The sequence below is a fragment of the Marmota marmota genome, unplaced genomic scaffold (genome assembly GCF_001458135.2).
Source record: "Marmota marmota marmota unplaced genomic scaffold, marMar, whole genome shotgun sequence".
Lineage (NCBI taxonomy): Eukaryota > Metazoa > Chordata > Mammalia > Rodentia > Sciuridae > Marmota > Marmota marmota.
The window spans coordinates 2,283,035-2,309,872 of record NW_025999960.1 but is presented as its reverse complement, the minus strand read 5'-3'; the positions used below and the strand labels follow the sequence as shown (position 1 = coordinate 2,309,872).

At 38.1% G+C, this 26,838-nt stretch overlaps 1 protein-coding gene across 1 annotated transcript in view; it reads left to right on the top strand.

Moving 5' to 3' along the window:
• Nucleotides 1-26,838, top strand: part of Tmtc1 (transmembrane O-mannosyltransferase targeting cadherins 1) — a 269,839-nt gene that overhangs the window by 6,749 nt on the left and 236,252 nt on the right. The window contains exons 3-6 of the mRNA XM_048802437.1: nt 10,003-10,180; nt 20,420-20,493; nt 22,935-23,111; nt 26,555-26,758. Coding sequence (XP_048658394.1) covers nt 10,003-10,180; nt 20,420-20,493; nt 22,935-23,111; nt 26,555-26,758 — 633 coding nt within the window. The remainder of the gene's footprint in view (nt 1-10,002; nt 10,181-20,419; nt 20,494-22,934; nt 23,112-26,554; nt 26,759-26,838) is intronic.

Here is a 26,838-nt window from a genome sequence, read left to right as displayed (position 1 = left end):
ATATTCAGTGATAGAAACAGCAAAGGAAAAACAGGTTTGGAGGCAATATTTTATAGAGAAAAATGAAAAAGTGGCTTTGAAAATTGTATACCAAACTGAGGTTATCCTAGAAACCCCAGAGGAGGAGGCCTTGATTACTGCCTGGTAGGACGTGCTGTAGATGCCAGGTAAGCTCAACCTACAGTCTGGTAGCGTGGGAGGCTGGAAAATGAGAGGAATGTATTTTTGGATCCTGGGGGTTTTTATGAGTTCCTGAATGGAGGCTTGGAAGTCACCTTCTGAAGCAATCTCTTCTTGAAATCAACTAATGTCTTTTCTGTCTTCCTTTGGAGCCACATTCATATTTTTCCAGACTTTCGTGTGTAGTCATCCCACTTTATTTTATTAAAAAAAAATTTTTGGTACCAGGGGTGCTTAACCACTGAGCCCCTTCCCCATCCCTTTTTAAAATTCTTTAATTTAGAGACAGGGTCTCGCTGAGTTACTTACGGCTTTGCTGAGTTGCTGAGGCTGGCTTTGAACTCATGATCCTCCTGCCTCAGCCTCTGGAGCTTTGGGGATCATCGGCACGTGCCACTGTGCCCAGTGTCATCCCATTTAAAAAGAGGGATGAGGAAGGCTTGATCATGCCAACGTAATGGCCGTGTTCCTTTTCCAGATGGTAGGATGGGGATTCTGTTCTAGAGAGTCCTGTTCAGTCTGACCCCTGGCTCCCTCTCTGCCCTCTGGGCTGTCAGTCTCCAGCTGGGCATTCTGGAGCCCTTGTTCCTGTGCAGGCCAGACCTGCTGCCGCCAGCAGCCTTTGCACTTGTGGTTTCTTGTTCCTGAATGCTCTTCCCCATCCCTCTGTGGATGGCCTGCTCTCTCTCTGCCTCATGGGGGTGTCTGCTCATGCCACTTCCTCACAGGGCCTTTTCTTGAATTAAACAGCAAACATTCTCTCATGTTTCACCCTTACCTTTCCACCCTGCTTTGCCTTCACGTCCCTCATTGCTGCCTGGCACTGTATTTTTGTTGTTGGTTTTAATAACCTGTCCTGAGAGTGTGCGCTCTGTCCTACCACCTAGGACTCTGCCTGGCTTGCATAGTAGCGGCCTAAGAATTACTGCTGAAAGAAAGAATGAGTATTTTATTGACAATTAAAAATAAATTCATTTAACATGCAAACATGCTCAACATTTTTAGCCATTAGGGACTTGCAAATCAAACTTCACTGAGTTTCCATCTCATCCCACTTAGGATGGCTAAATAAATAAATATCAATGAGAATGTGGGTGAAAAGAACCCTTATACAATGTCGATGAGAATGTGAATTCCCAGCCACTATGGAAAAAGAGTATGGAGGTTCCTCAAAAAACTAAAGATAAAACTGTCATAGGATTCAGCTCTACCACTCCTGGCTATATACTCAAAGGAAATGAAGTTAGCACGCAAAAGAGAGACCTTTGTGCCCATGTTTACTGTGGTATTATGCACAATAGCTAAGAAATGGAATCGGCCTAGGTGCCCATTGACAGATGAATGAATGAATAAAGAAAATGCTATATGTATGTATATACATACATACACACACATTATAGTGTTATTCAGCTGCAAAGAAGAGTGAAATAATGTCAGTGGCAGAAAAATTGTTGTAGCTGGAAGTCATCATGTTAATCATAAGCCAAATATTGCATGTTTTCTCTCATAGGGAAAAAAATAAAGAAGAGGGACTGTTAAGGAAGGTAAAGGGAATGGGGGAGGCAAAGGGTGGAGAAAGTGAGAATAGTTGGTAGGATTGTTAGGATTAAAGCAGGATATGAGAATGTGCATGAATGGAAGTGTCACAGTCAACCCCATTAATTTGTAAATTAAAATGCAATAATTAGGGGCTAGGGATGTGGCTCAGTGGTGGAGCACTTGCCTAGCATATGTGAGGCACTGGGTTCTATTCTCAGTACCACATATTTAAATAAATAAAGAAAGATATTGTGTCCATCTACAATTAAAAAAAAATAAAAAAATGAATAAAATATAAGGGTCCATCAACAACTAAAAAAGAATTAGAAAAAAACAGAGCTATGTTATTAAAAATGCAATAAGTATAATAGACAAATTAATGCATACACCATTTTTTAATGACTGCCTGCTTTGGGGGAAATATTAAGGTAGGCCTCCTTTTAAAATGTAGAAAAGTCTGATTTATTTCTTAGTTAATTTTCTTTTTACTTCCTCTAAGGGAAAAGTGAAGGCAGAGCTGGTCTTTCCTCTGACCAACCCAGAGGATTCCATTGGGTCCTGCTTACTGGGAGGTTAAAGGCAGCTTGGATTTTGAAAGGGGCAATCATGGCTCTCCATTGAAACCTGCTGGGAGATCATGAGTCTCTTAGAAGTTTGGGATCTTCTTCCTGTCGAATGGCATTGAAGCATAAATAGTTGGTGGATGCTTGCTACAAAGTTCTAAGCTAGAGATAGCAGTTGTACTTCTGAAACAAAAGTCAGAATTTCACGGGTTCTCCTACAACCTGCACTTAGGGCCCTAAAATTCATGAATTCCAGTGCCCTGCTTTCTGTAAGAAATGACCTTTTGTTTTGTTTTACTTTGTTTTTAGTCAATGACATGTAACATGAAATATTTTCTGTTGGATCAAGTAGAGTACATTACTTTATGAAAGGAATTAATGTGGCTATCACTTCCTCTCTCCCATTGTTGTATACTAAAGAATTTGGTTTTTGCCTTAGGTTCCTAGGAGAGACCTTATAAACCCATGAAATTTCCTAAGGGATAGAAATGGAACCACATACCTAAATTTATGTGAAGGAGTGGTGGTGACTCACTCCTAGATGGTTTCAGGATGAGGACTGGCCATGCTGGAAAGACCAATCATATGACTATAGAGAGTTGGGACTCTGAACCATGTGTTATCAGCTTCTGTCTCCCAATCTGAGAGGGAAAAGTGACTGGAGATTGAGTTCAATCACATAGCTAATAATTTAATCAATCATGTGTACATAATGAAACCTCATTAAAAATACTGGATCTCCAATCTTGCTTGAGCTCCTTGGTTGGTAATCTTATTCTGATGTGTTGGGAGAGAGATGCATCCTGAAGATACAGAATGTTTGTGTTTAGGACTCTCCTAGACCTTGCGCCATAATCTCTTCTTTGGTTCTGATTTGTGTCCTTTATAATCAAGTACAATAAGTATAGTGACATTCTTGTGAGTCCTTCTAGTGAAGTATGGAATTTGAGGGAGTTGTGGGAAGCCCCCACTTTGCAGCCAGTTGATTGGAAGTACAGATGGCTTGGGGACCTTTGAACTTGTTGCTAATAATTGAAGAACAAGAGTCTTATAGAGTACTTTGCTTGCAAACTTGGATGTCTTCAATAATGCTGGATAGTTGATGTCTGAATTGCACTATATCCTAGTACTCACCAAACACCATTAAGAGAGAGAGAAGAAAAAAAAGAGAGAGAGAGAGAGAGAGAGAGAATTTGCTAAAAATTGACAACTCAGTTGTAGTTATAACTAAGGTATTTGGGACACTGGGCCACTTTTTTCTGATTTCCTTTTAAGGATTTTCTTCTGGGACTTGCTGTCGTCTGGTTATCACTACTGATCTTCCTGTCCTCAGTTTCTCTGACTCCTTTGGTACAGTCATTATTCTAAATGAAACCATAATGACACTTGCTGCCCTTCATGGGCAGGTGAGGCTGTGGTGCACTGAGCTCAAATCAATAGGAATTTTGCTTTTCCTCTGTGCTGTTATCTGCATTGGTGCCTGTGAACTCATCGTTTGGTACTTTAGATACATTAAGTGATGATGATTTGCTTATTTAGTTCTGGTACTGGAGGGAATGCAGAAGGATAGCAACCAAAATGATTGAGGGCCAAAGGGATTTGCCTTAGAGAAAAACAGAGCAGAACCAGATGTTGTTATTTATTGGTTGAATGATCTAAGAAGACTATGGAAACCACTTATAAGCATTTGAGAATTATAATGATAGCAAGAGGTGGGGAAGAAGAAAGATGAACAGCAATAGAGGAAGACAGGAGAATGTGATGTGTACTAGTATTGGGCTGTGGAAATCCACTGGAAAGTTTTGGAGAAAATATCATATGAGACCTGAGAAACATGATAAAGGAGATACAGTCAATTTTTCCTTTTCCCTGGTTTTTAGTTCTTCTGGGAAAAGAATGTGTGTTGTGTTATGCTGAGAAAACAACTTTTCTGGTAAGCTTGTCAATCCTACCCAACTTCCCAAAGCTTTGAGATCTATGTCTTATTGTTCTGAGACTCTCCTGCCTTAAATTACTTGGATTACTTGGGGCTGATTTCCGGGTTCTATTTCAGATCTACTGGCTTAGAGTATCTTGGGATGGAATCAGGAAATTAGCAGCATAATTAGTGCATAAGGTGATTAAGAAACTTGGAAACCACTGGAACTCCATGGGGGCCTATGTTTAGTGAGATTGAGATGCCACAGTTTCCCTGGCATAATATACAGAAAGGAATCCAAAGGCTTACTGAGATAGCAATGTTGGGAAGCATTTATTGTGTGCAACCCACATACACCCTTCTACCCCTCCATAATATTCCTGGAGAGAGCAGATGGCTTTGCCTTCACGGAGGCATTGAGAATGACATTATTAGGAGCACCTGCAGCTCTGGGATGCACTCTGATGATTGCCTTGTGTAGGCTGAATGTGATATGTGTGGAGATGCTGCTCAGATGGGCTCTCTGGCATCAGTGGAGTGATGAGATCCTGGAATACCAGAGACCAATTGGCTGCAGTTTATATCATGAGGAGCAGTGGGAATGCATTGGGCATCAAAAAGTTTTGACCTGAAGGCATCAAGGTGGTGAATCATGTTTTGTTCCTAGGAATGAAACAGATAGGCCTCTAAAATGTTGCTTGATGTATATGCTGCAGAAAATTGGTGCAAGACCAGGATCAGGCTCAAATTGCCACAATGGAGATTTCTGACTTCTTAGTCAGTTTCCAGACCTGTGCCAGCTTGTGAAGATGAAGCTGATTGATTGAAATGGGATTGGGATCTTTCTGAGGACTTTCTCCCCACCCCCCAGTATGAGTCTCTTTCTGGGATACAGCCTGTGTGTGTGTGTGTGTGTGTGTGTGTCTGTCTGTCTGTCTAAATCAGAGCCATTTTCAAAGCAGAGAATTAAAAAAGAGTGATGGAGTTTATGTCAGGCTCCTGGCTGTGAGATCCCAGAGGCAGACACTCAGAGCCCTTCCCTTGCCTCCCCTTTGGTTCCAGATCCTGTGACCTTTCCTGGGAATGGATGTGGCCATTCTGGAAACCAGCTACTCTGATTTCTGTGACCTTACTGCCCCACCTTTCTGGGCAGTTTTACAAGAAGGCAGAGAGAATTCAGATGGAGAAGGGTTGATTTGTGCTCATATTTACCAAACTGTGGAAGGTTTGCAGACAGAGATGGTTATTAGGATTATTTCAGAAAAAAATATTTTTATTTCCTACTGTTTGGCCTAGTTTTAAATTTAAAAAAAATGAAGACTAAACCAAATAAAAATGAGAAATTCTTAGGGTTGAAAAGGAATGACGATCTTTTCAGCTTCTAACATTATATAAATTCATCTGTTCATTCAGTAAATTTTCATTTAGAATCTAGTGTGTGCTATGCGGGTTGGATATGTTAATGGAAAGAAATTAGCTTCTTACAATCAATAAAAAAATGCTCATAACTTTTGAGTAATACAGCTAGTGAATTTTAGGAAAGTGGTAAATGCCATCACAGAGGCACTTTCAGGGTGAAGTGCAACCTGAGACACTTCTGTTGAGAATTTTTTCCAGGTGGACTGTCATCCTGCCTGGAACTTCTGTGTGCATGTTTCTGCTTATCAAAGCAGTCGATCTAGTTTAATTGTTATTACATTATTATTATTTTTTGGTGGTACTGGGGATTGAACCCAGGGGTGCTTTCCCACTGAAGACAGGGTCTAAGTTGCTGAGGCCAGATCCTCCTGCTGCCTCCTGAGCCAGTGGGATTACAGGTGTGTACTACCATGCCCCACTTTATACAGTTTAAATGTGCAGATGTTTACTAGTTTAAGTGCTAATTCTTTTTATGAGCTAAGTCCTCTTAGTATTTTGTATACTAATGGCTGAAAACTCAAATCCTGAAAGGGTTGGCTGATGTGGTAATTGAGTGAATTGAGCCGGATGGGAGGTTATATTCTTTGACATATAGAATTTTGCATAGTAGGCATATGGGAATACCCTCCTCTTCCAGAAATATACTATCTTCCATTTTTCTTCAAACAGTCATTTTGACTGTCTTTTGATTTCCCATTTGTGATAGTAATATAGGCCCAAGAAACATTGCACTCTCTTTTTACTAAAAGAAAAATTGTGTGTGTGTGTGTATGTGTGTGTATGATGATAGATGAATGGCATCAGGTTAGGAATACAGTAGAAATTGGCAGAGACTATGGCAAATTGTGAACATTTGTCTTATTGAAATGGGCACCCAAATATTTCTGCATACCCATATAACCCCAGAGTTGCCAGGTCCAATAACGTTTCAAGGTGAACAGGAAATTTATCCAAATAACCATCTGTTTTGTAAAATATTGGTAAATTTTACAAAGAAAAAAGATATAAAGGTGAAACAAAACAATTTACTGGCTAAACCTGGCTCTTAGACAGCCTGTTTACAATGTTGTTATTGGATCTTACTTTCCCTTTGAGGAGCTACTTAGAGTAAGTGCCTTGCTTCAGTATTTCATTTGTTTGTCATGTTTATTCATACAAAAAATATATTGTGCTACAACCATGAGTGTGTTAGACACTGGGGTTGAGCAATAAATATGACCAAGATCTTCCCCCCCAGAGAACTTGGTATCATTTCTCTCTGTCATTATCCCCAGGTTGAACACCCCCTTCCACAAACCTACCTTCCTGAGATCTCATTACAGAGAGCTTCTCCCTCCTCTACTCCTAGAGCCCTCTTGTGAAGGTGCTCTAGGGTTAAGAAGCACTCTGGAGGTCTCCTGTTCCATGCTGGATTCCACCCACCTTGTCTCTCCTGTCCACAGGTAGAATATTACCTTCTCTAAAATCTTTGCACCTGGTAGTTTCTCCATTGCTAGAATTCTGTCACTATTGCTTATCTGACTAACTGCCTCTCTTGCTCCTAGTATGTGGTCATCCATTTAAAAGCAAATGCCCTATCTTCTCTTTGTATCTCTGGGCCCTGAACCATTCCTGATGTCTAATAGGTGTTTGGTAAGTCTTGTTGGAGTACATTGAAATGAAAAAGAGTTTGACTTGTACATTTCCCGATCTTTTTTTTTTTTTTTTTGCTGGGGATTGAACTCAGGGGCATTCAACCACTGAGCCACATCCCCAGCCCTATTTTGTATTTTATTTAGAGACAAGGTCTCACTGAGTTGCTTAGCGCCTCGCCATTGCTGAGGCTGGCTTTGAACTCTGGATCCTCCTGCCTTAGCCTCCAGAGCCGCTGGGATTACAGTGTTTGCTACCTTACCCAGCAGTACCCTGTCTTTTTGTTGATGTTTTGGTCTATTTACCCAGGACACACTGAGTCTCTGAGTTGAGGGGAACTAAAAACTCTTGGGCAGTACAAGGTACACTATTTTAATCTGGATTGGCAGCATTTTGTTCTGTTTTACATCCCCTCTTTACTCTTACCACTATTCAGTTTAATCCTATTAAAATTCATAATTTCATCCATTTAAACTCTGTGAATATCAGTCTTCCAGCATATTAGCACTCCTTCCTCAATACAGGTATTTTTATAATCTTGATAAGCATACATATTAGTTTCACTTAAATATTTGATAAAAATATTGGACAAAGCAAAGATAATATTGGAAAGCTGTGACATACAGAGGAGATCTCAGTCCAAGGAGGCATTGATTTATTACCCACCACTCTTTGTGTTTGCTACAGATCCATCTTAGGCTATCTTCTGGGCAAGGAGATTGCAGGAGATTTTGATAAATGTCTTTGTTAAAATAAAGATGTGATCTATCTATCACACTCCTGCTTCTATTAAATTAGGAGGTTCATCAGTTAAGTCCTCTTTTTGTGAACCCCTGTTGGCTCCCAGAATCAGATCTTCTTTTTTTCGATTCTTGCAAACGGGATATGTCCTAAAAATTTGTTAGCATTTTGTCTCAAGGTAACTTGACTGAAGTTTGGAGAATTCATTCTTCATCATTTTAGACTTTTTAATAGATCTTGCCATTTTTATAATTAGCATGGTGAGATGCATTTTTGCCCACACATGATCTTTGAATACTTTTCTGGTTATTTCCTCACGAAAATCCCTAGAAATGAAAATTTTTGTCAAAGAGTATACACTTTTTAAAGGCTTTGATGCAAATTGTCTGTCAGAGATCCAATTTGGATACCCAGAAAATGCCTGTGAGATGCTGTTTTCTCTCGTCATCATCACTGATATGAATGAATTTTAAATGGATAGTTTAGTTGTTCTAGAATGTTCAGTGAGGAATCAGCCTCAGGAGGATGGACTTATAGGAACTGTATCCAACTCTTTGAGAACCACACCTTGGTCTTACCTTCTTACATCTACAGACTGGAGCTTTCTGATTTCTGGCAACTTTGACACTACATGTGGGGTCCTCCTTCCTTGGAATGTGGTGCTGTTCTTGCTTTATTTGAACCTGCCTGTTTCCCTAGTTTACTGCCCATTCCTCTTCCCCTTGTTTGGATTATTTCCCCCCATGCTTCTGTAGAAAGGGTGCTGGTGTGTGCAGGCTCATGGATCTGCCTACACACAGCTGGGTCCAACCTTACATCAATGCCCTTAGTTGAATCCCATATAACAGTCCATGTTTTCCAGGTTTGGTTTTGAATTATGGTTACTTTGTTGGGAGTGGGAGTGAAGGAAGAGTTGATTAGTAACTATGACATTTGGATTCATATGCCCAAATAAAGCTTGAGATGATTAAAATTCTGTAGGTGAAAGCTGTGCATGAATCAAGTCAAGTATTTCGAATATGCATATGTCATCTCTAAAGCTGACTTGTGCAGTCTGGGTGGTTTTGGCAAAGAGGAGTTGTTTCTGTAAGAGAAGAAGAACAAGGGCATGTGAAGAATGACCTAGGGTTACTTCTTTTGTAAGATGGACTGGAGACTACGGGTGTGTATGTTCCTCTAAAACATCTAGACCCTGACCAGTGCATTTTTTTCTATAATCCCATAGACTCAATCATATGTTATGTTACTAAATTTAAAACAACCTTCAGATATCTCTGTTCTGCATTTCTGTCTCATGAAAATATATTTTTTATGATGTTCAATAACTGACTTCCCTTCTCTATGTGGTTCTCTTCTTGTTTCTTTGTCATAGTCTTAATAATCAGATTCTGAGATCTGGGAATCTGCATTAAAAACATCTAGTACAGATTTCTGAAACATTATGGTTTTGCTCATGTTTTTTATTTCAGCTGCAGCTGATAATAGCATGTAATGCCCCCAAGATCCCCTTGTGGGATAGTAATTAGATGATTCTGTCACATGCATAATATGGAAATGTGGTTCCTGGTGGCACCATAGGTGAGAGAACACATTCATGACTGGTTGCAGTGAATGTGGCACAGCACTGTGAACTTGCATTTGAACACTTGGCCACTTTGGAGTAGCTGGCAGTGAGAACAAGAATATTATGAGAGGGGTTCATATCATCCACCAGGTGAAGGAAAACAGGTTGAGCACCTGCTTTTGCTGCCTCAGAGAGGCAAAAGTTTCCTGAAGTGACATTGTATTATAAATGCATTGATTTCTGCAGATAGGACATTAATTTGGAGATAGTAAAAAAAGTGGTTCATACTCAAATCTATCAAATAATGAAATGTTGGGAGTCATTTAAAAATAATTACTCAAATAGCTTATCTGTATAAATGATAGAGTCTGTCTGCTTTCTTTGTGCTTGTGTTGTGTTTGAAGTTAGTACAGGTTTTTATTTTTTAATTTAATTTTTTTTTACAGGCTAAACATATTTTTGACTGGCATGAACCCATTCTACTTTCACGCAGTAAATGTAATTTTACACTGCTTAGTGACCCTCGTGCTGATGTACACCTGTGATAAAACCGTCTTCAAGAATCGTGGACTTGCTTTTGTTACGGCATTACTTTTTGCTGTGCATCCTGTTCACACAGAGGCGGTGAGTATAATTGGAACTCAATGAAATAACAACCAAAACAAATGTATTTGTATGTATCAGCTTAAATGATCTTTTTTTTCCTTCCTTTCAAAACCAGGTGAATTCAAAGCTCTACTGAAGTGTTTATCTCTATATAAAAATCATTCTGCTTGACCACTTTTCTTTTTGAATGTTCAAATTGACTTTTTTTGCACCTTGAGGATTTAACTGCTTTTTAAAATAGCCACTATTATTAGTCCAAGTACTAGTACATGGTTAGTTTTTTTATTTGCAGAAAATTTAAATCCTAATGTGTCTTTAAACAGCAAGGGGCATGTTGAGATACTTGTCATGCTAAGTCATTATTCCTGCCCTATATTTCTGTTTTACTTTTGCTCCCTGTGCTTTATAATATTTGTGAAGCAGAACTTTAAGAGCTGAAGGAGGACCAAAAACAGTTAGAGTGACATCCTTAATGTTAGAAAGAGACTTAGGAGGCTTACCAATTGTTTTCCAAGTTATTTAATAAGGGGTGTAGTTATTTTGTAGTTGTTGAAAAATTTTGTTTTGAAATTATTGATAGTTTAGATCTATGGCACCTTTAAAATATTTACTTAATTATGCACCGTTTGAGGTGGCATTGTTAAACTCCCATACATAGTTTATTTCATGTGCATTGCTGGAGGCAGAGGATGTCTTTCCAAGAGTACATGGCCCCACAGTTTTTTTAAAAGAGTCTTTTGCAGAGCCTTAGCTGGCATCCAGACACTTTCCCAAAGTCGATCTGTGTAAGAACACACCAACAGGGAAGATTGCACATTGGTTCTCTTTTCTTAACTTATTCTCTCACCTGCCCTTCTCTCATTTAGACAAAAATAAGAGCTAGGTGTAGGAGCATGTCTATAATCCCAGTGGCTGGGGAGGCTGAGGCAGGAAGATTTCAAGTTCAAAGCCAGCTTCCACAATTTAGCAAGTCCCTAAGCAACTTAGTGAGACCCTGTCTCAAAATAAAAAAAAAATTAAAAAGGGCTGGGGATGTGGCTCAATAGTTAAGCACCCTGAGTTCAATCCCTGGTACCAAAAAGGAAAACAAACAAACAAAAAACCCCCAAATCAGGAATACTGTCATACATCAGAATCTACCATGCCTGAGGCATACATACCCCGAGTTTCCTTCTAAAGGAACAGATCTATTGGGGTCAGGAGGCTTCCTTCAATTAATACATGATACATTGAGGAAAGAACTTGTGATCTCTTCCTGTCTTATATGTTTAGTCAGCTTTTTCGCTGCTGCAACTAAAAGACCTGACATGAACAATTTTGGAAGAATAAAAATTTATTTATGGGTTCACAGTTTCAGAGGTCTCAATCCATAGACAGCAGGCTCCATTCCTAAGGGCTTGAGGTGAGGCAGAAGAATGTAGTGAAGGGAAGCAGGTCACATGATGATCAGAGAGCAGAGAGTGAGATCTCCACTTGCCAGATACAAAAATATATCCCAAAGCCCCTCCCCCAATGCCCCATCTCCTCTAGCCACACCCCACCTGCCTTCAATTAATCCCATTAGGTGATTAATTCACTGGGTTAAGGCTAATCATTTCTCTAAACCTTGCATTGTTTCACACATGAGCTTTTTTAAACACTATATATATATATATTTTGTTGTTGTTGTTGTTTGTGGTGGTGGTGGTTTTGGTGGTGGTGGTGGTGGACCTTTATTTATTTATATGCAGTGCTATAAGAGTCAAACCCAGTGCCTCACACATGTTAGGCAAGTGCTGTACCACTGAGCTACAATCTCAGCCCACACAAGAGCTTTTGGGGGACACCTCACATCCAAACCATAATGTGTATTTCTATGAAGAATACAACATGGTATTAGAAATACGGATTGGTGGCTCCTGTTGATGTTCTAAGTTCAGAAGTTCAATAATTGTAGAGATGCACAGTAGTATGTTTATTTGAACTGACCTAAGAAATATGATTTGACTAATTGGTTTGATACTGAGAATTGATTTGGGCAATCAGGTTGTATGATGGCTATTTTCCACAAACAGAATTCTAAACCTTTAAGCCCAAGGTTTTGATAAACTTGTATGTGTGTATACGCATACACACACACACACACACACACACACAGAGACTGATAAAAATCATCATATAAAAAATGATATTGTTTAGGTAATTTTCCCTACTCTGAGTACAGTAGACTGGACAAGATGCCTGTAAGTGAAAGAGTGTGAGGTATAAGACATGGTCCTTTGGTAACTCTTGGTAGAGAATTTTTGTTTTACTTCTACAAAACTCTGAAAGTAAATGGCTGTAATGCCAGTTAACTCTAATGATGGATGTTTAAATTATTTGCTTTTGACCAAATTAGAGGAGGACCTGGCTGATTTGTCAGCTGGTAGATCATTAAAAAATTGTGTAAGATGATAGATCACTTTGTGATAAGTGCAGGTAACTTCAGAGTTCCAAGAATTAAGTCATTGCTATAACACGGATACTTCATTCTCATTTATGTGGGTAATCTATATAAAAGTGATAGGAGGAATAGAATTGGTGCTTCATGCTGTCTCATTGTTCTAAACAAAAGGTAATAAGATTCAGCCACAGATAGCTAAACACATAATTGAAACTTGCTGCACTTATCAAAATATAAGCTTTTACATTTAATAATTATCATGTTTTCTATTTTAGTTGTGATATATTAAACAATTATGAATTAATAATATTGGATAAATAATACAGAGTTAAAATTTTAACCTTTAGAGGCTTTTGGCCATATGGAATTTAAAAAATCAATTCAATTATGGGTTGGGGGACACAGCTCAGTGGTGAAGTGCCAGCCTAGAATGTACAAGGTCCTGGGCCTGAGTTCAATCCCTAGCACTGCCAAAAATTTTTTTTAAAAATTAAGTATGAATTTTTATTACAGAGAGATAAGATAATGAAATATTTTTAAGCATAAGTATGTAATACATTTAAAATGTTGAGGGGGACGTAAAATGGAAGTATAAGTTCAAGGAGACAGGGTGTCAAATGTCTGCTATTCAAAGGAGAGCCTGTATGTGTTCCTGTAAAGGCCAGAGAAAGCCCTTTGAGTTGCTTTCGTGTCCACATTCCACTGGGTACATTTAGAGCAGTAGCAAGATCTTATTTTAGAACGCCAGCATGACAGACTTTAGACACAAACTTAATGAGATGAGAGAGATACCTGAATTTTAATGTTCTTTTTGGTCCTAACATGAAGAAAAATAATCAAACACTTTCAATCCTAGCCATATAAAATATACAATGCTGTTTCAGTGTCGTGTTTTAATCTAAGACCACAGACCAATATTTTGTTTCTGACAAATAGTTTTTAAAGTACAGCTGAAAATCTATACTTAAAGTGTCTTGGAGTCAATTATCACAGGAAAGATCAAACAAGTAGGGTAACTGCAGATGTAATTCAATGGTTTCAGAGGGAAAGCAGAAAGCATGGGCAACTTGGGGCAGTGTGATCATGAGCTGATAGTGTTTAGGCTGGATTTGAAGCAAACAGGCAAATCCTATTAGCAAAATGACCTTTAAGAAGGGTTTCAACAGGCTTTTGAGCTAATAAAAATACAATCCATAGTAACACAATTAAAGGTGCGAAGGAGTCAAGATGTGGACAATGTTAGGGAAGACATTTACATTTGCAAGAAGATGAGGGAGGTATAGAGAAGAAGGGAAAAAATTTGACCTACAAAACAATTTGTACTGCAAAGTAAAATAGAGACTGCTATTTCATTATAGATTTTAGAGAAATAGAAAGAAAGATGTACTTGATAGAAGATATGGTGATAAATTATTTAAAACTATTTAAAATAATAGAAGACCTTGTTGTGGTGGGGGAAGGGAATTACTGGGAAGTTTCTCCCTTTTGTTAAAAAAGAAAAAAAGTTAGACCAGACCATACGTTATCTTGAACAGGATAGGAAATTTAAAATTTTGGGATAGGATTTAGTTTAAACACATTGATATGATCATATATAAACATGCTGATATGATTAAAGGCTTCCTTTATTCATTGTGAGATCATCAAATAGCTGATGAGTATGTGCTTGGTGTAGGGCTGCCTTCTCTATGCTGGGGGAATAAGTGAATGGACAGTAGGGACCCCATCCACAGGTTGATGTTCACCAAGCTCATAGGAAAGCAAAAAAAAAAAAAAAAAAAGGCACATAAATAGATACAAGACAAAGCAACATGTAATAACACAAGAACCCTAGCGGAAAGAAGCATTATTTCCAATATAAATATATAGGGACAAATTTATTTGTTTACTCACTCTTTCAACAAACATTGGAGTGCCTATAATACACTGCCTATTGAATAGACACTCTGCTGGACAAAAAAAAAAAAAAAAAATTAGAGGCAGACTTACTTCACTTTAGTCCCTGAGATTCTTGGAAATGTTTCCTGACATTGTATTTCTTGGGAAATACGATGTTTTTCTGAATCCTGAATCATAAGAAAAATCAACAGAGAAATTAGGAAAATTACAATTGTCTTCTGAGAAATCCCCATCATCACAGAGACTTTACTGGTTTGAAGGAATGCACTTAAATTAATTGGAAGCAAGAGGAGAAAAAGCCGATACATGGAGTTCCAAGGTCAAGGCCATTTCCAGAATGGGCCAAGAGGACAGAGGAGAAAGTTAGTTGTGTTCTGATTAGATCAGGCTGGCAGGTAGCTGTTACCACATACTAAGTATGTGTTCCTGGCCCTGATGCTAATGGAACTCAGTCTTACAAATAAAATAAACATTAATAACTCTATAAAATAGCATACTTTATAATATGAGTGGTGTTCAAAAAATACCAAGTTTTGAGAGCAAATTAAGTCCTAGTTAGAATTCTCACACATGATTCTATTACTCTTGCTAGGAGATCTGTATTTTACATTATAGGTTGAGCATCCCTAATCCCAAATTCCCAGTTCCCAAATGTTCCAACTCTGACACTTTTTGAGTGCTAATATGATGCTGAAAGTGGAAAATTCCACACCAGACCTCATGAGGTAGGTCACAGTCAAAACACAGGTGCACTAAAATTATTGCATTAAATTACCTTTAGGTTGTGTGTATAAAAAGTATATGGAAACGTAGATGAATTTTGTGTTTAGGGTTCCATCCCTAAGATATCTCATTATGTTACACAGATATTCCAAAATCTGAAAAAAAAATCAAACTCTAAAACTCTTAGGGTTTCAAGCATTTCAGATGAGGGATACTAAGCCTGTTTTGAATTCTATGCACTGATGCTTTCCCAGTGGGTGGACATTGGTTAAAGGCTACATTTTCCAGGTTACACTACCCTCTTGGTGGTATAGACCTTCAACTGGGGCCAGAATACATGCTGTTCTTTTGCCTATGTTTTTCAGTTGCCAAAAACTGACCAGTTGCTTTTTTATTTTCTAATGAACTATACAGTTTCAACCACATTGTCATTGCATCAAGTCCAGCTGGCTCCCCGACTTCACATTCCCTTTCCATTTCCCATTGCACCCCCACTTCTTTTCATGTACTCTATGCTTTTCATCACTTTCTGCCCTTTCTTCCAGAAGCACTCCACATATCCTCAGACCTCTTTCCCTACTCCCGTCCTCTAACTGGAATGCACCTCTGTTCCCTTCCTGGCTGAGGCTTCCATTCCCCTAGTCTTCAGCTTTCTGAAAGCCTCCTTGTCCATCTTTTCAGTATCAGATTGCAAAACCATTCCCCTGTGATGCCTTCCCAGATCCTACAGTCAAAATTAAACCCTCCAGTCTTTTCCTGGCAGTGATTTTTCCTCTTGTGTTGCATGTGGTTTCCTTGTATCATATTTAATGCCCTCTTCTAACTCCACCAGATGCTCAAGTCCTCGAGGCAGGGTGTATTCCTCCAGTTGGCACAGTCCTTGGCAAATAAGCACTTGGAAAATTCTTGTTAACTGGAATAAAATACACAGTTATTGAACATGATGATCTTGACTAATTGAATCACTAGAGTGGCTGCTCTAGCAGTTGATGATGAACTCTTTTCTCTTAGATATCTAATTCTTTGCCCCAAAGATCCCAGCTCAAAGGTGTATAGAGCAGGTGTTTGTTGAATGCTTAATGGTTTGGTTTGGCCAAGGAGCCTATTAGTGTCAGCACTAACGTTTCAATGTCCTCTCTGAGCTTCTGCTCAAAGGGTTACTACATTCTATACATCTAGGATGTATGTTGTTGCTGCTGCTTCCAAAATGGCTGAAGGGCTTAAGGACACCTTTAACGCATTAGGTATGCCTGCCTAGCTTGTAATTGCCTCACTCCAACTTGCTACTCCTGATATCAGTTTGCAAGTCTTGTTCTCGGCCACATTGGGGATACTGGGCCCTCCAGGCCCAGACTCTAGGCTTTCTTCTGAGACTGCAGCAGGCTAGATGGCTCTCTGTCGAACCTTCAGGAAGTCTTGCAGTGTTGCTTAGCTAAATGCTCAAGGAAGCAGAGGTGCAGACTGAGTGGATCTAAGCTTCACACATGACCTGTGCCCAATTGTTGCTTACTAGTTCTGAGGTAAGCCTTGTCAATGGTGATACCACACTGCCTCTGCCGGTCTCCCTTGAGTCATACAGTATACCTGATTTGTCACTCAGGTTCCTTATAGATTAAGCAATCAATGAACAGTGTGTGGTCCAAGCAGCCAAATTAGGTAGTAGCTTTCGCTCTCTGCTGCCGATACAATTCTTTGGCTGTGTTTAGGTTTCTCTTATAGATTGGACTACACGAAGAGACTAGAATTTTTCTTAATATGTGACTTGCTGTCAATTGGTATGTACAATATGTCAGTATGTACAGTATACTAATTGTATAGTTAGTATATTTATACATATTTTAACTATATATTAAACTGCCTAATAAAATTAGATTAAGATATCATATATGTACATCTTAAAGTGAAAAGACAATTTCCACAATCCATACAGGCAAACCTTTGTGAAGAGTTCCACTCCCTTTCTCTGAAAGGAAAAGGAGGAAGGGCACTGGTGTTCATCAGGCTGGCAATTTCCATGTGTCATTAGTGACAACAATATGTGAGGTGGGGTTGTTATATTCATATAAAGATAAACCCAAATCTCAGAAATTGAACATAACAAAATCAAGTCTCAATCAGGTGACAAAAGACATCTGTGCTGCTGGTGGATGGGCCACTCCCTGCTGTGCCATCGCTTCTCCCTGTGACCACAAATTGTGCTCTAGTGATGAGGATGTTCACGGGTCTGCATCCCAAGAAATTATTTTCTGTTCTTGTTGATGGATTCTTCAACACACCATGGGCCTCAGGTGCTCTCCTGATTTGGGCGATATTGTTTTTTGGTGCCCGAAATGTCACCTTTTCTCATTTCTCTCATGAACTGCTCATCTAGCTCTTTGGGGACCTTTTCTCAGAAGCACTTAAAAATTTAAAAATCTGTATCCCATTTTTTCCTTTACAGTTTTATTTCTTGGACTTTAAAATATGAAGAGAAATACACACATCCTGTGAGGCAGAATAATACAAGTCATCTGTCTCCCACTCCACTTCCATTCCAGTCCCCTTTTGAAGTAACACATTTTTTGAAATAACTTTAAACTTAATACACAGAGTAACTATATTTTTATCTAGACTCACTAATTTTTAATGTTTCTCCACATTTGTTTTATCACTCTTCCTCTCTTTCTCCCTCTCTGTAAAAATATTGTTTTTTGAAACATTTGGAAGGAGTTGCATAATTTATACCCCTTTGCATGTTAATAATTTAGTTGTATATTTTCTAAAACTGAGAGTATTGGTCATAATTTCTCGGTAGTCTCCTTTATTTTGGAACAATTACTAATCTTCACTGTCTTTCTGTTATATAATTTATAGATGGCAGTATGATTCAGAATTTAGGTTGAAGTGTCTGTATTATAAAATGTTTTAAATACATTAAATTGTAATATATAAATGTTATTATAAAATTATAATAAAAATATGCATATTGTGTTTTATAATTTGTAACATGATTAAAATTAATAAATATAAAAAAGCATTATAAAGATATAACATATTATATGTAAATACATAATACATAATGTATAAATATTTAAAATGTATGAAATTTAATGTATTGCAAATATGTAATATATGCATGCATATATATATAATACACTTATATGTGTATACTTATATACATATATATGTTTACTTATATGTGCATATTATATATGCAATATTATGACAATAGATTATTAAAAGTTGTAATTAGTAATCATGATGTAATATAAACCAGAATAAATTAAAAGGTAATAAAAGTTTAGTGTTATAAAATACTAATATAAAATTTTATATAGATTTTATATATTACTATATATGATATATTATTAATTATCATATTTACTAGCATATTTATATCTGTTTTTATAGAATGATGCTGTGAGTTTGCTTTGTTTTTTTTCATGATTATATTCAGGTTATATATTCTTGGCTAGAATATATAATGTATAAATGAGGCATCCTTCTCAGGGTGGTGATTTTGATTGCCTAGTGAATGTGTAATGCAATGTAACACATTATCTCCATTATGTAATTAATTCTTTTTATTTTTCTAGAGAAGTAGTCAGTGGGGAAGATGTTGAAGTCATGCTAATATCTCTCACTTCAGGAAACTTTACTGTTCTAGATTTAGCATATATTGTCAAAAAAACTTTAAAATTTGTTTTTAGGTAAACATGACAGTAAAGTATATATTGACATATTATACATACATGGAATATAACTTCCCATTCTGTGGTTGTACATGATGTGGATTTTTTCACATACGAACATAGGAAATATGCCAATTCATTCTACTCTTTCCTATTCCCCTTCCCCCTCCCTTCCCTTCATTCCCCTCTGTCTAATCCAGTAGCTCAGTGGTAGAGCATTTGACTGCATCTATTGTTTTATTTGTTTTTGTTTTTGTGTTTTGTGATACTAGGGATCCAATCCAGGGTAGTGCACATGCTTCGCAAGCACTCTACCACTGAACTACACCCTGCCCTATTGATATTTTTGGTATTCATGCTCTATCTAGCCTTTTCTTTTTGGCAGCAAAAATGTTTTTTTCACCTCCCTTATTTCCCCCACATTCATTAGCTTTTCAGTGAAACCAGAGCTCTCCTTCTTTCCCATCCATTTGCTTGCTCTCGGTAGGCATGCACTTCTATATGTATCCATTCTTTCATTATTTGTATATTAAACAAATGGACTCACAGGTTTCTGTTTTCAGTGGATTATAATAAATCATGGTCCTTACTTATTTTTGTATTCAAATTGTCTCAGGTTTGGTCAGTGGGAGCCCCTTGTTGCTGGCTTCTGTGACCTTTTGACTTTAATTTTTTAGGTCCTTTTTTACTGCTATGAGAAGATGATAGAAACTTTTCTTGATTCTTTCCACCCTCATCTCAGTAATCAGCCCTTTTTCCAAGGAGCCAATGTTCTCTTGAATGGGGACTGATTTTGGGTGTGCCAGGAAGTTACTTTGCTACTTTTTAGCCAGTGCAGTGGCAGATCTTAGAAATATGCACACGTGTGTGCACATGTGTACACACACCCACACACATACACACACAGACATACACATAAACTTGCATATGCATATACACAATTGCATGAACATATACTCTGGTGGAATGATTGTTAGTTCAAACTTATTCCCTTTCTTGTCCAAAATATTGATTCCTCAGCTTACTTTTTCCTTCTATTCTATAAATATATAAGTATCCTCTGCTTCATTACCACTGTGGTATCCAAAGATTAGGAGTGTCACACATTCCATTGCTGCTCAAAAGAATATTTATTTTATTTTTATGATACTGGGGATTGAACCCAGGTCTTGTATGTGCTAGGCAAGTGCTCTATCCCTGAACAACACCCCAGCCCTCTTTTTAAGATTTGAAAATAATAATAATAAATGAATAAGCTTTGATGCTATAAATTGATCCTCTTTACAAGAGAAGTTAAAAATAAAGTTAAGCATGAAAATCTTGCCACTTCTTCTTTTTCTCCTTCTGTAAGCTTATTGTTAATTCTTACTGATCAGAGGTAGTTAGTCATGTCAGAATTTGAAGAATAATATGTATTCTATTTTATTATACTATACTATTTTGTACATGATATTATTCATCTACAAACAAAGACATTTCTGTGAGATTTTTCTGACATAATATTCTGAGTTTTTGAATTTTTCTTTGTGTTAAACTTCATAGGTGGCTGGGATTGTTGGCAGAGCTGACGTGTTAGCGTGTCTCCTGTTCCTGTTGGCCTTCCTCTCCTACAATAGGTACGTATGGCTCAGCAAGCCCTCCTCTGTGATTACAGCCATGCTGTGTGTGTAGAGTGAGCATCTGCTTGGAGAGAAGGGAGGCTTCAGGGTGATACTGTGCTCATGAGCTCCAGGGATAAAAACTCTATTTTTATCCGATACTGGCCGGTTGTCTCTTCTAGCTCCATGCTGAACCATATCCTATCATTTATAAAAGAGTATTTTCCCCCCAGTTCTAGAAATCCAAGCTCTTGCTTCTTGATTCCTTTTACTGGTAGTTTCTGCCTGAGAATGGAATTTGGAATCTTAGCTCTGAGCCAAAATATACTGGGCACAGTGTTCTATTCTATTTGCCTATGATTTGCTTAATTTCTCCTTTTCATTTTGGTCCTGATTGTTTCTCCTCTTTATCATCCTAACCAAAGTAGCTCAAAGCTTAAAATAACAAGGCTAAGCAGAAAGTAGTGTTTTTCAACTATAGTTGTACAATTTATAATCCTTTCTTTGAAATACAGACATTCTTTGCTTTGGGAAAACAGAAAGCAATAAAATAATTTTCTGTTCAATTGTGCCTTTACTCTCCAAACCATGAGATTCTTACTTGATTTGTGACATGTCTACATAAGGCAGGAGTTGAAAAGAGAATGTGGGAAAGGGTAGAGTGCTCAGAGTGTGGCCCAGGAAAGCGGGTGGGTTAGTCATGTCACCTTGCTCGGTGGAGAGAGGCCTGGTTAAGGATTTGTGAACTGTGAACTTTTGATCAGTTCATTGACCTGTGATCTTTCGGAGTCCAGTGACTGAGGAACACTGTTCTAACCCAGTGGTTCTTAATTAGGAGTGATTTCTTTTCATTCCCCAGCCACCATTCCCCCACTCCCTCCAGGAACATTTGGCACTATCTGGAGACAGTTTTGCTTGTCCCAACCCAAGAAGTGCTTCTGGCACCTAGGGGTAGAGGCCAAGAATGCTGTTAAATAAACATCCTACAATGCACAGGATAGGCCCTGCAGCAAAGAATTATCTGGTTGAAAAATGCCAATGGTGCTGAGACAGAGGAACCCTGTTATAAACCAGTTTAGACCTTGGATCAAGAATGAAATGAATCAGCTTTTTTTTTTTTTTTTTAAGGGCGGAGCATTTTTTTTAGTGCAATATCCATCTCCAGGTTCTGGCTTTGCATTCGCAATCATATGAACAGTATAATGAAATCTTAAAAAGCCCAAATTTAACAATGAATTGTTTCCTGTTTACTCTGGTGTTAGACAGGAATTACTCACTTTAATTTAAACTTGTTTCTAGGGCTTTTTGTGTGTGTTTGATACATTTGGGAAAAATGACTGATTAGCCCTGCAGCCTGTCCATATTGGTGTGATAATGAGTCTTATTATTATAGGTTGGACGTGCATGCCCTGCTTACCTTTAGAAATTTGAGCTGTAGACAGAAAATGCATAGAAAAATGCACAATTACTGTAAATTCTGCATAAATCTTATGTAATTATTCAAAGATGCAATAGTAAGAAGAAGATACCACAAGAAGTTTTAGCCTTTACTTTAAAGAAATAGAATCCCAGGGTTGGCAACTGTCAAAGAGAACAATGCTATTTCTTGGGGTCAATTGTATTTTGTAAGGTGGAAAGAAAGACTTTTATACCACTAGAGAATTTTTGAAAATTTCTATTGGAGATTTAATCGAGAAAAAATAACTTCATCTAACACATGCTCATGGAAAGTAAATTTAAAAATATTAATTAGCAAAAAGAAAATTAAAATGTGAAGAATATTTGTTTTTCCTTTCCAGAGAAAAAAGCTACTATATTTTGGTATAATTAATTATCTACTGATTGCTTTGTGTATAGAACACCTAAAAACACTTGACTCATAATAATGTGATGATAAACACTTGACATGTAATAAGTCATTTCTTCAATGCCCCCAGTAATGCTAGACTCCCATTTCACACATAAGGGGACCAAAGCACAGGGGGCAAAGTAACTTGCTCTCTCACTTCTTTGTTAACTGCAGAGCTGTGATTTGAGCCAGAGACCATGGCTCCAGAGCTCATGCAGGTTGTTTAGTAACCTGTATTAGTCACCTACAATGTATTCACTTAATGTCTTCTTTTCTCTCTAACTATAGCTCTATGATGACATTTTAAATGACTTTTGAATGTTCACTTATGACATACCATATTTTATCATAATTTACATCCATATTTACATACTATTACATGCCACATTTTATCCTAATTTATATGTACCATAATTTAAGTACTCAAATTGAGTACATTAACTTTTTTTCATCTTAGTAATTTTAATTCCATGATGAATACTGTGGAAGAAATCTTGACTCACTTAATTGCTTAGGATGCAAAGAAATTGACTACCTTTTATCTTTTAAGGTAATATTTCTTAGTGACCCACATTTCTTAATTTAAAAGAACATCCACCTTGTTTTCCAGGAGTCTGGATCAGTGTTGTGCTGGGGAATGTTTCCCTCCCACGGCTTCTCCCTTCTTCTTGCTGCTCAGTTTGTTTCTGGGGACCTGTGCCATGCTGGTGAAAGAGACGGGAATCACCGTGTTTGGAGTGTGCTTGGTTTATGACCTCTTCTCCCTCTCCCACAAGCAAGACATGACGTAAGTCATTTTAAAGTTCTGACATTAGGCGCTGCCTAGGGAGAAAATGACTGAAAAAACGTATGGTTTTCCACTTCCGTTTAAAAAATATATAAGTACTTTGTCTCACCTTAGACCATAATACAATAAACATGACTTACTTCATTAAGATAAATGCATTGTATCTGTTTAGCCTCTTCACAGTTTTATAAAGTTCAATAAAGACTATGCAATTTTGGGTGGTCCCAAATTTGGAATTGAAAAGTATCTTTGTTAACTGCAAGTTCAGACTGCTGGGTTGTTTTTGCTGCATCCTGTTGAGAAAAGCTTGATTCACACAGGGAGGTTACAAATGCTAATAGTTTTGACAGCTTGCTTTGAATCTCTGAATCCAAATGAGTATTATCCACCTAAGAGTACTGCTCACTTGGAGCCTGTTTTCTCTCTCTAGTAGTGACAGTACTTAAGAGTTTTAGGAAGTGCCTCTTAAAATTCCATGAAGAGCGAGTTGAAACCATATAGGAATACTTACATGTCATTTTCCAGTTAAAGAACAAGCTTACCTAGTAACCCATTTTCATTTAAAAACTTTAAGGCACGTTCATTTTATTCAGTGGTTTGTAGATAATAAGAATCACTAAGGCATATTAAAACTTCAAGTACATACCATAATTTTCTTCCTCTATCAAATCTATAATTACCAACTTTACTAATTTTACACATAAACCCTATTTTTCAGTAATCATAAGTCCCTTATTTTTGAACTTTTAAAAATGTAGCTAATTTATTCTTCTGCTTTGTCAAATGAAGAATTTAAAAAAAAGTCCTGTTTCTTTGTGCCATTCCCTATCTCTTTATACTTCTTAACATAAAGATATGAGCAACGCTATTGAGTGGCAGTGGGTTGGGGTGAGTCATTTAATTCTGATCACCTTTCTGCCTGGGAAACTTGGAGATAATTTAAATACAGTCTCGCTCTCTGTTAGCTCTCTGCAATCTCAGAGACATAAAAGGAAGGAACCCAGTGATCACCTTGTCCAAGCTCCCACCAAGAAAACTGGGAGCCGCAGGCCCTGCTTGACTTAGGCGAGGATGCCTTTCCTCTACCTTTACAGCTCATGGGAGTAATCTCAGTTGCCTGCCCCACATTTTGGAGAACAATCTACAGATCCCTCTTGCTTCCCACTTCTTGCATCACCTCATCTTTGTCTCCAAACTTATTCCTGCTTTGCCTCACTGACAATATAGGGCTGTAACAACTGATCACAGATGCACCTTCTCCTGTACACCAGTCCAGAGCTGTTTGAATGCCCTCACTAAAGTCCTATCTCCTTTGGTCTTGGGATTCTTCAACCCTCTGTTGACTGCCTTCCTTTCTCTCTCCCTCCTGTCATTGTTGAACCAAGCTTTTCTCAAAAAGGATAATTGTCTCTTTTCTTTCTTTAATAATCTGCCCTCATCATACAAACTTGCTTGAGGTTCCATGGAAGGAGTAACACTGATGATATAGAGTTTCGATTTGTGTACACAGCACATTTTTTAGTCCTCAAACCCAGCAGCACTATGTAATTGGAGGAATTTTTTCTTTCCTTCATGCTTTTGTCCACCCATTCAACCCATAGCTTATTCTGTGCCTGAACAAGAACAAGACAGAGTTCCTTCCCTCAAACAGCATAGAGGCTGCTGGGCGGACAGACATCAAACAATTACACAGGTGATTGATGAAAGGCGGTAGGCAGGATATGGGAGCATTTGACAAGGAGACTTGGCCCTGGGTAGTTGGCGTGCCTTGAGTGCTGACTGGGCACTAGGTTCTGTGCCACACCATTTGCTCTCAGCGACTGTGGTCTTCATTTCACAGAGGAAAAAGCAGGCTCAGAAAGCACCTCCCCACAGCTACTCAATCCAAGTGCAACCAGGATTGGACCCACATCTGATGTGTGGCTCTAGAGCCATGAAATGATCTCTGAGCACCACTGCCTCTATGGAAAGAGCACAGGACAGGGATTTAGGAGACTGCAGGATGTCCCTGCTCACGCTCTATGAGATTCTTGACACCAGCTCGGAGGTTCTGAGCATTTGGAGGGTCATGAATCTCTTTGAGAATTTCATGAGGTTGTAAGAAGGCACACATGCACTGAGTTGCACAGATCTTTAGGAGTCTGCCCCCTCTTTACTCTTTATGTGCTCATTTAGAATAAGCATCTTGGTGCTAGGTGGTCTTTCCTTGTGTTATCCAGCAGCAGAAAGAAGGAGTCATAGAAGTAAATATTGGAAGCACTTTCCTTTCAGAAGAGTAATCTATTCCTAAACCTTGGTTTGGACTACATGAATGGAGTAGGATTTCTTTTATTTGACATCACCTTTAGGAGGAAACATTTAAAGGAAAAGTTCAACCCATGAAAGTTAGCTTTTCTTTTCTTTCTTTTTTTTTTTTTTTTAAGTGAGGATGTAATTTCTAACATGTAGAAAATGACATTCTCTGACCTGAGTTCCTACCCTCTTTCTGCAAAGATAAACATAATTCTGAATTTGACACTTTTTATTTTTAGGGCATTATTTCTTATATATACACAGTGAATATTAAGTCATAGTATTTTGAAACTTTTCATGAATGTTATCACTTTTGTTTTTCATTTAGCATTAGGCTTTTTAGATACATCAGTGTTGATGTATGTAGCTATATTTCATTCATTTTTACTGCTCTATAATGTTTAATTATCATAATTTAGCCATCATTCTAATTTTGTAGTTCAGGCTATCCACATTTATACTCTTATAAACTGCTGCAGTGAGGTTCTTGTGCATGTGTTCTTGTGCAAATACACGAGGCTTTCTCTCTGGCACAACTGTTGAAGTGGAGCTGCTAGGTCAGAAACATGTTCACTGGGTCACATCCTGAGTCATTGCTTGTGAAATGACTGTAGCGGTCATGGAGAATCACTTTTGTTTCATATTCACGGCATCATTTGCAAGTATCTCACTTTTAAATTTTTGTCCATCTGGTGATTACAAATTTTATCTCAGAGGATTCATAATAGAAAATGTAATAAGAGTACATCAGATGGCCCAGCTATGAACATTTATTTGATAAGATCATCATAATGTCTAATCCTGAATACCACCAAAATCAAATATTATGAGAAGACCATAGTTGGAATGTGAGGGGTAAAGAAGTGTGTTTGTCTGTGGGTGCCTTGGTGACCACCTACGGGGGACTAAGTTCTGATCTTCTGGAAATCAATATGATAAGCTGTAAAACTGATTAAAATAAATAATAATGTAATTATGTTTTAAATATATATATATATATTAGTAACTACCAGAAGCAAAGGGCTCAGAGACTTGGGAATGGTTGCTTCTAGGGAGTAGGACCTGGGGGTTGGGGCAGGGTGCTGGTGTTTTGGTTGCCAGCCTGGTCATTCCCTTTGACTTTGTTTCTCCTCCCTTCTGTGCACAATTAGGAGCAACGGGGTCATCCATCAGCATAGCCTACAGCAGCCTGGGAGCCCCCAGCCCTCCTCACTGCCAGCCCACTCCCACCGGGAGAACGGGAAACAGCGGTTCCCTCACAAAGGAGCGTGGGATGGCTGCCATTCCTCACTTACACCAGCACCCAAGAGCAGTGGATTCCCGGTGTCACCGCGAGCTGTGTGGTCCCTGATGAGGTACTGGCCTGGGTTTCTTGGCTGTGCATGTTTTCAGTGTCCAGTATCTTATAGTGCCACCTGTGATGCTGGAAAAATAA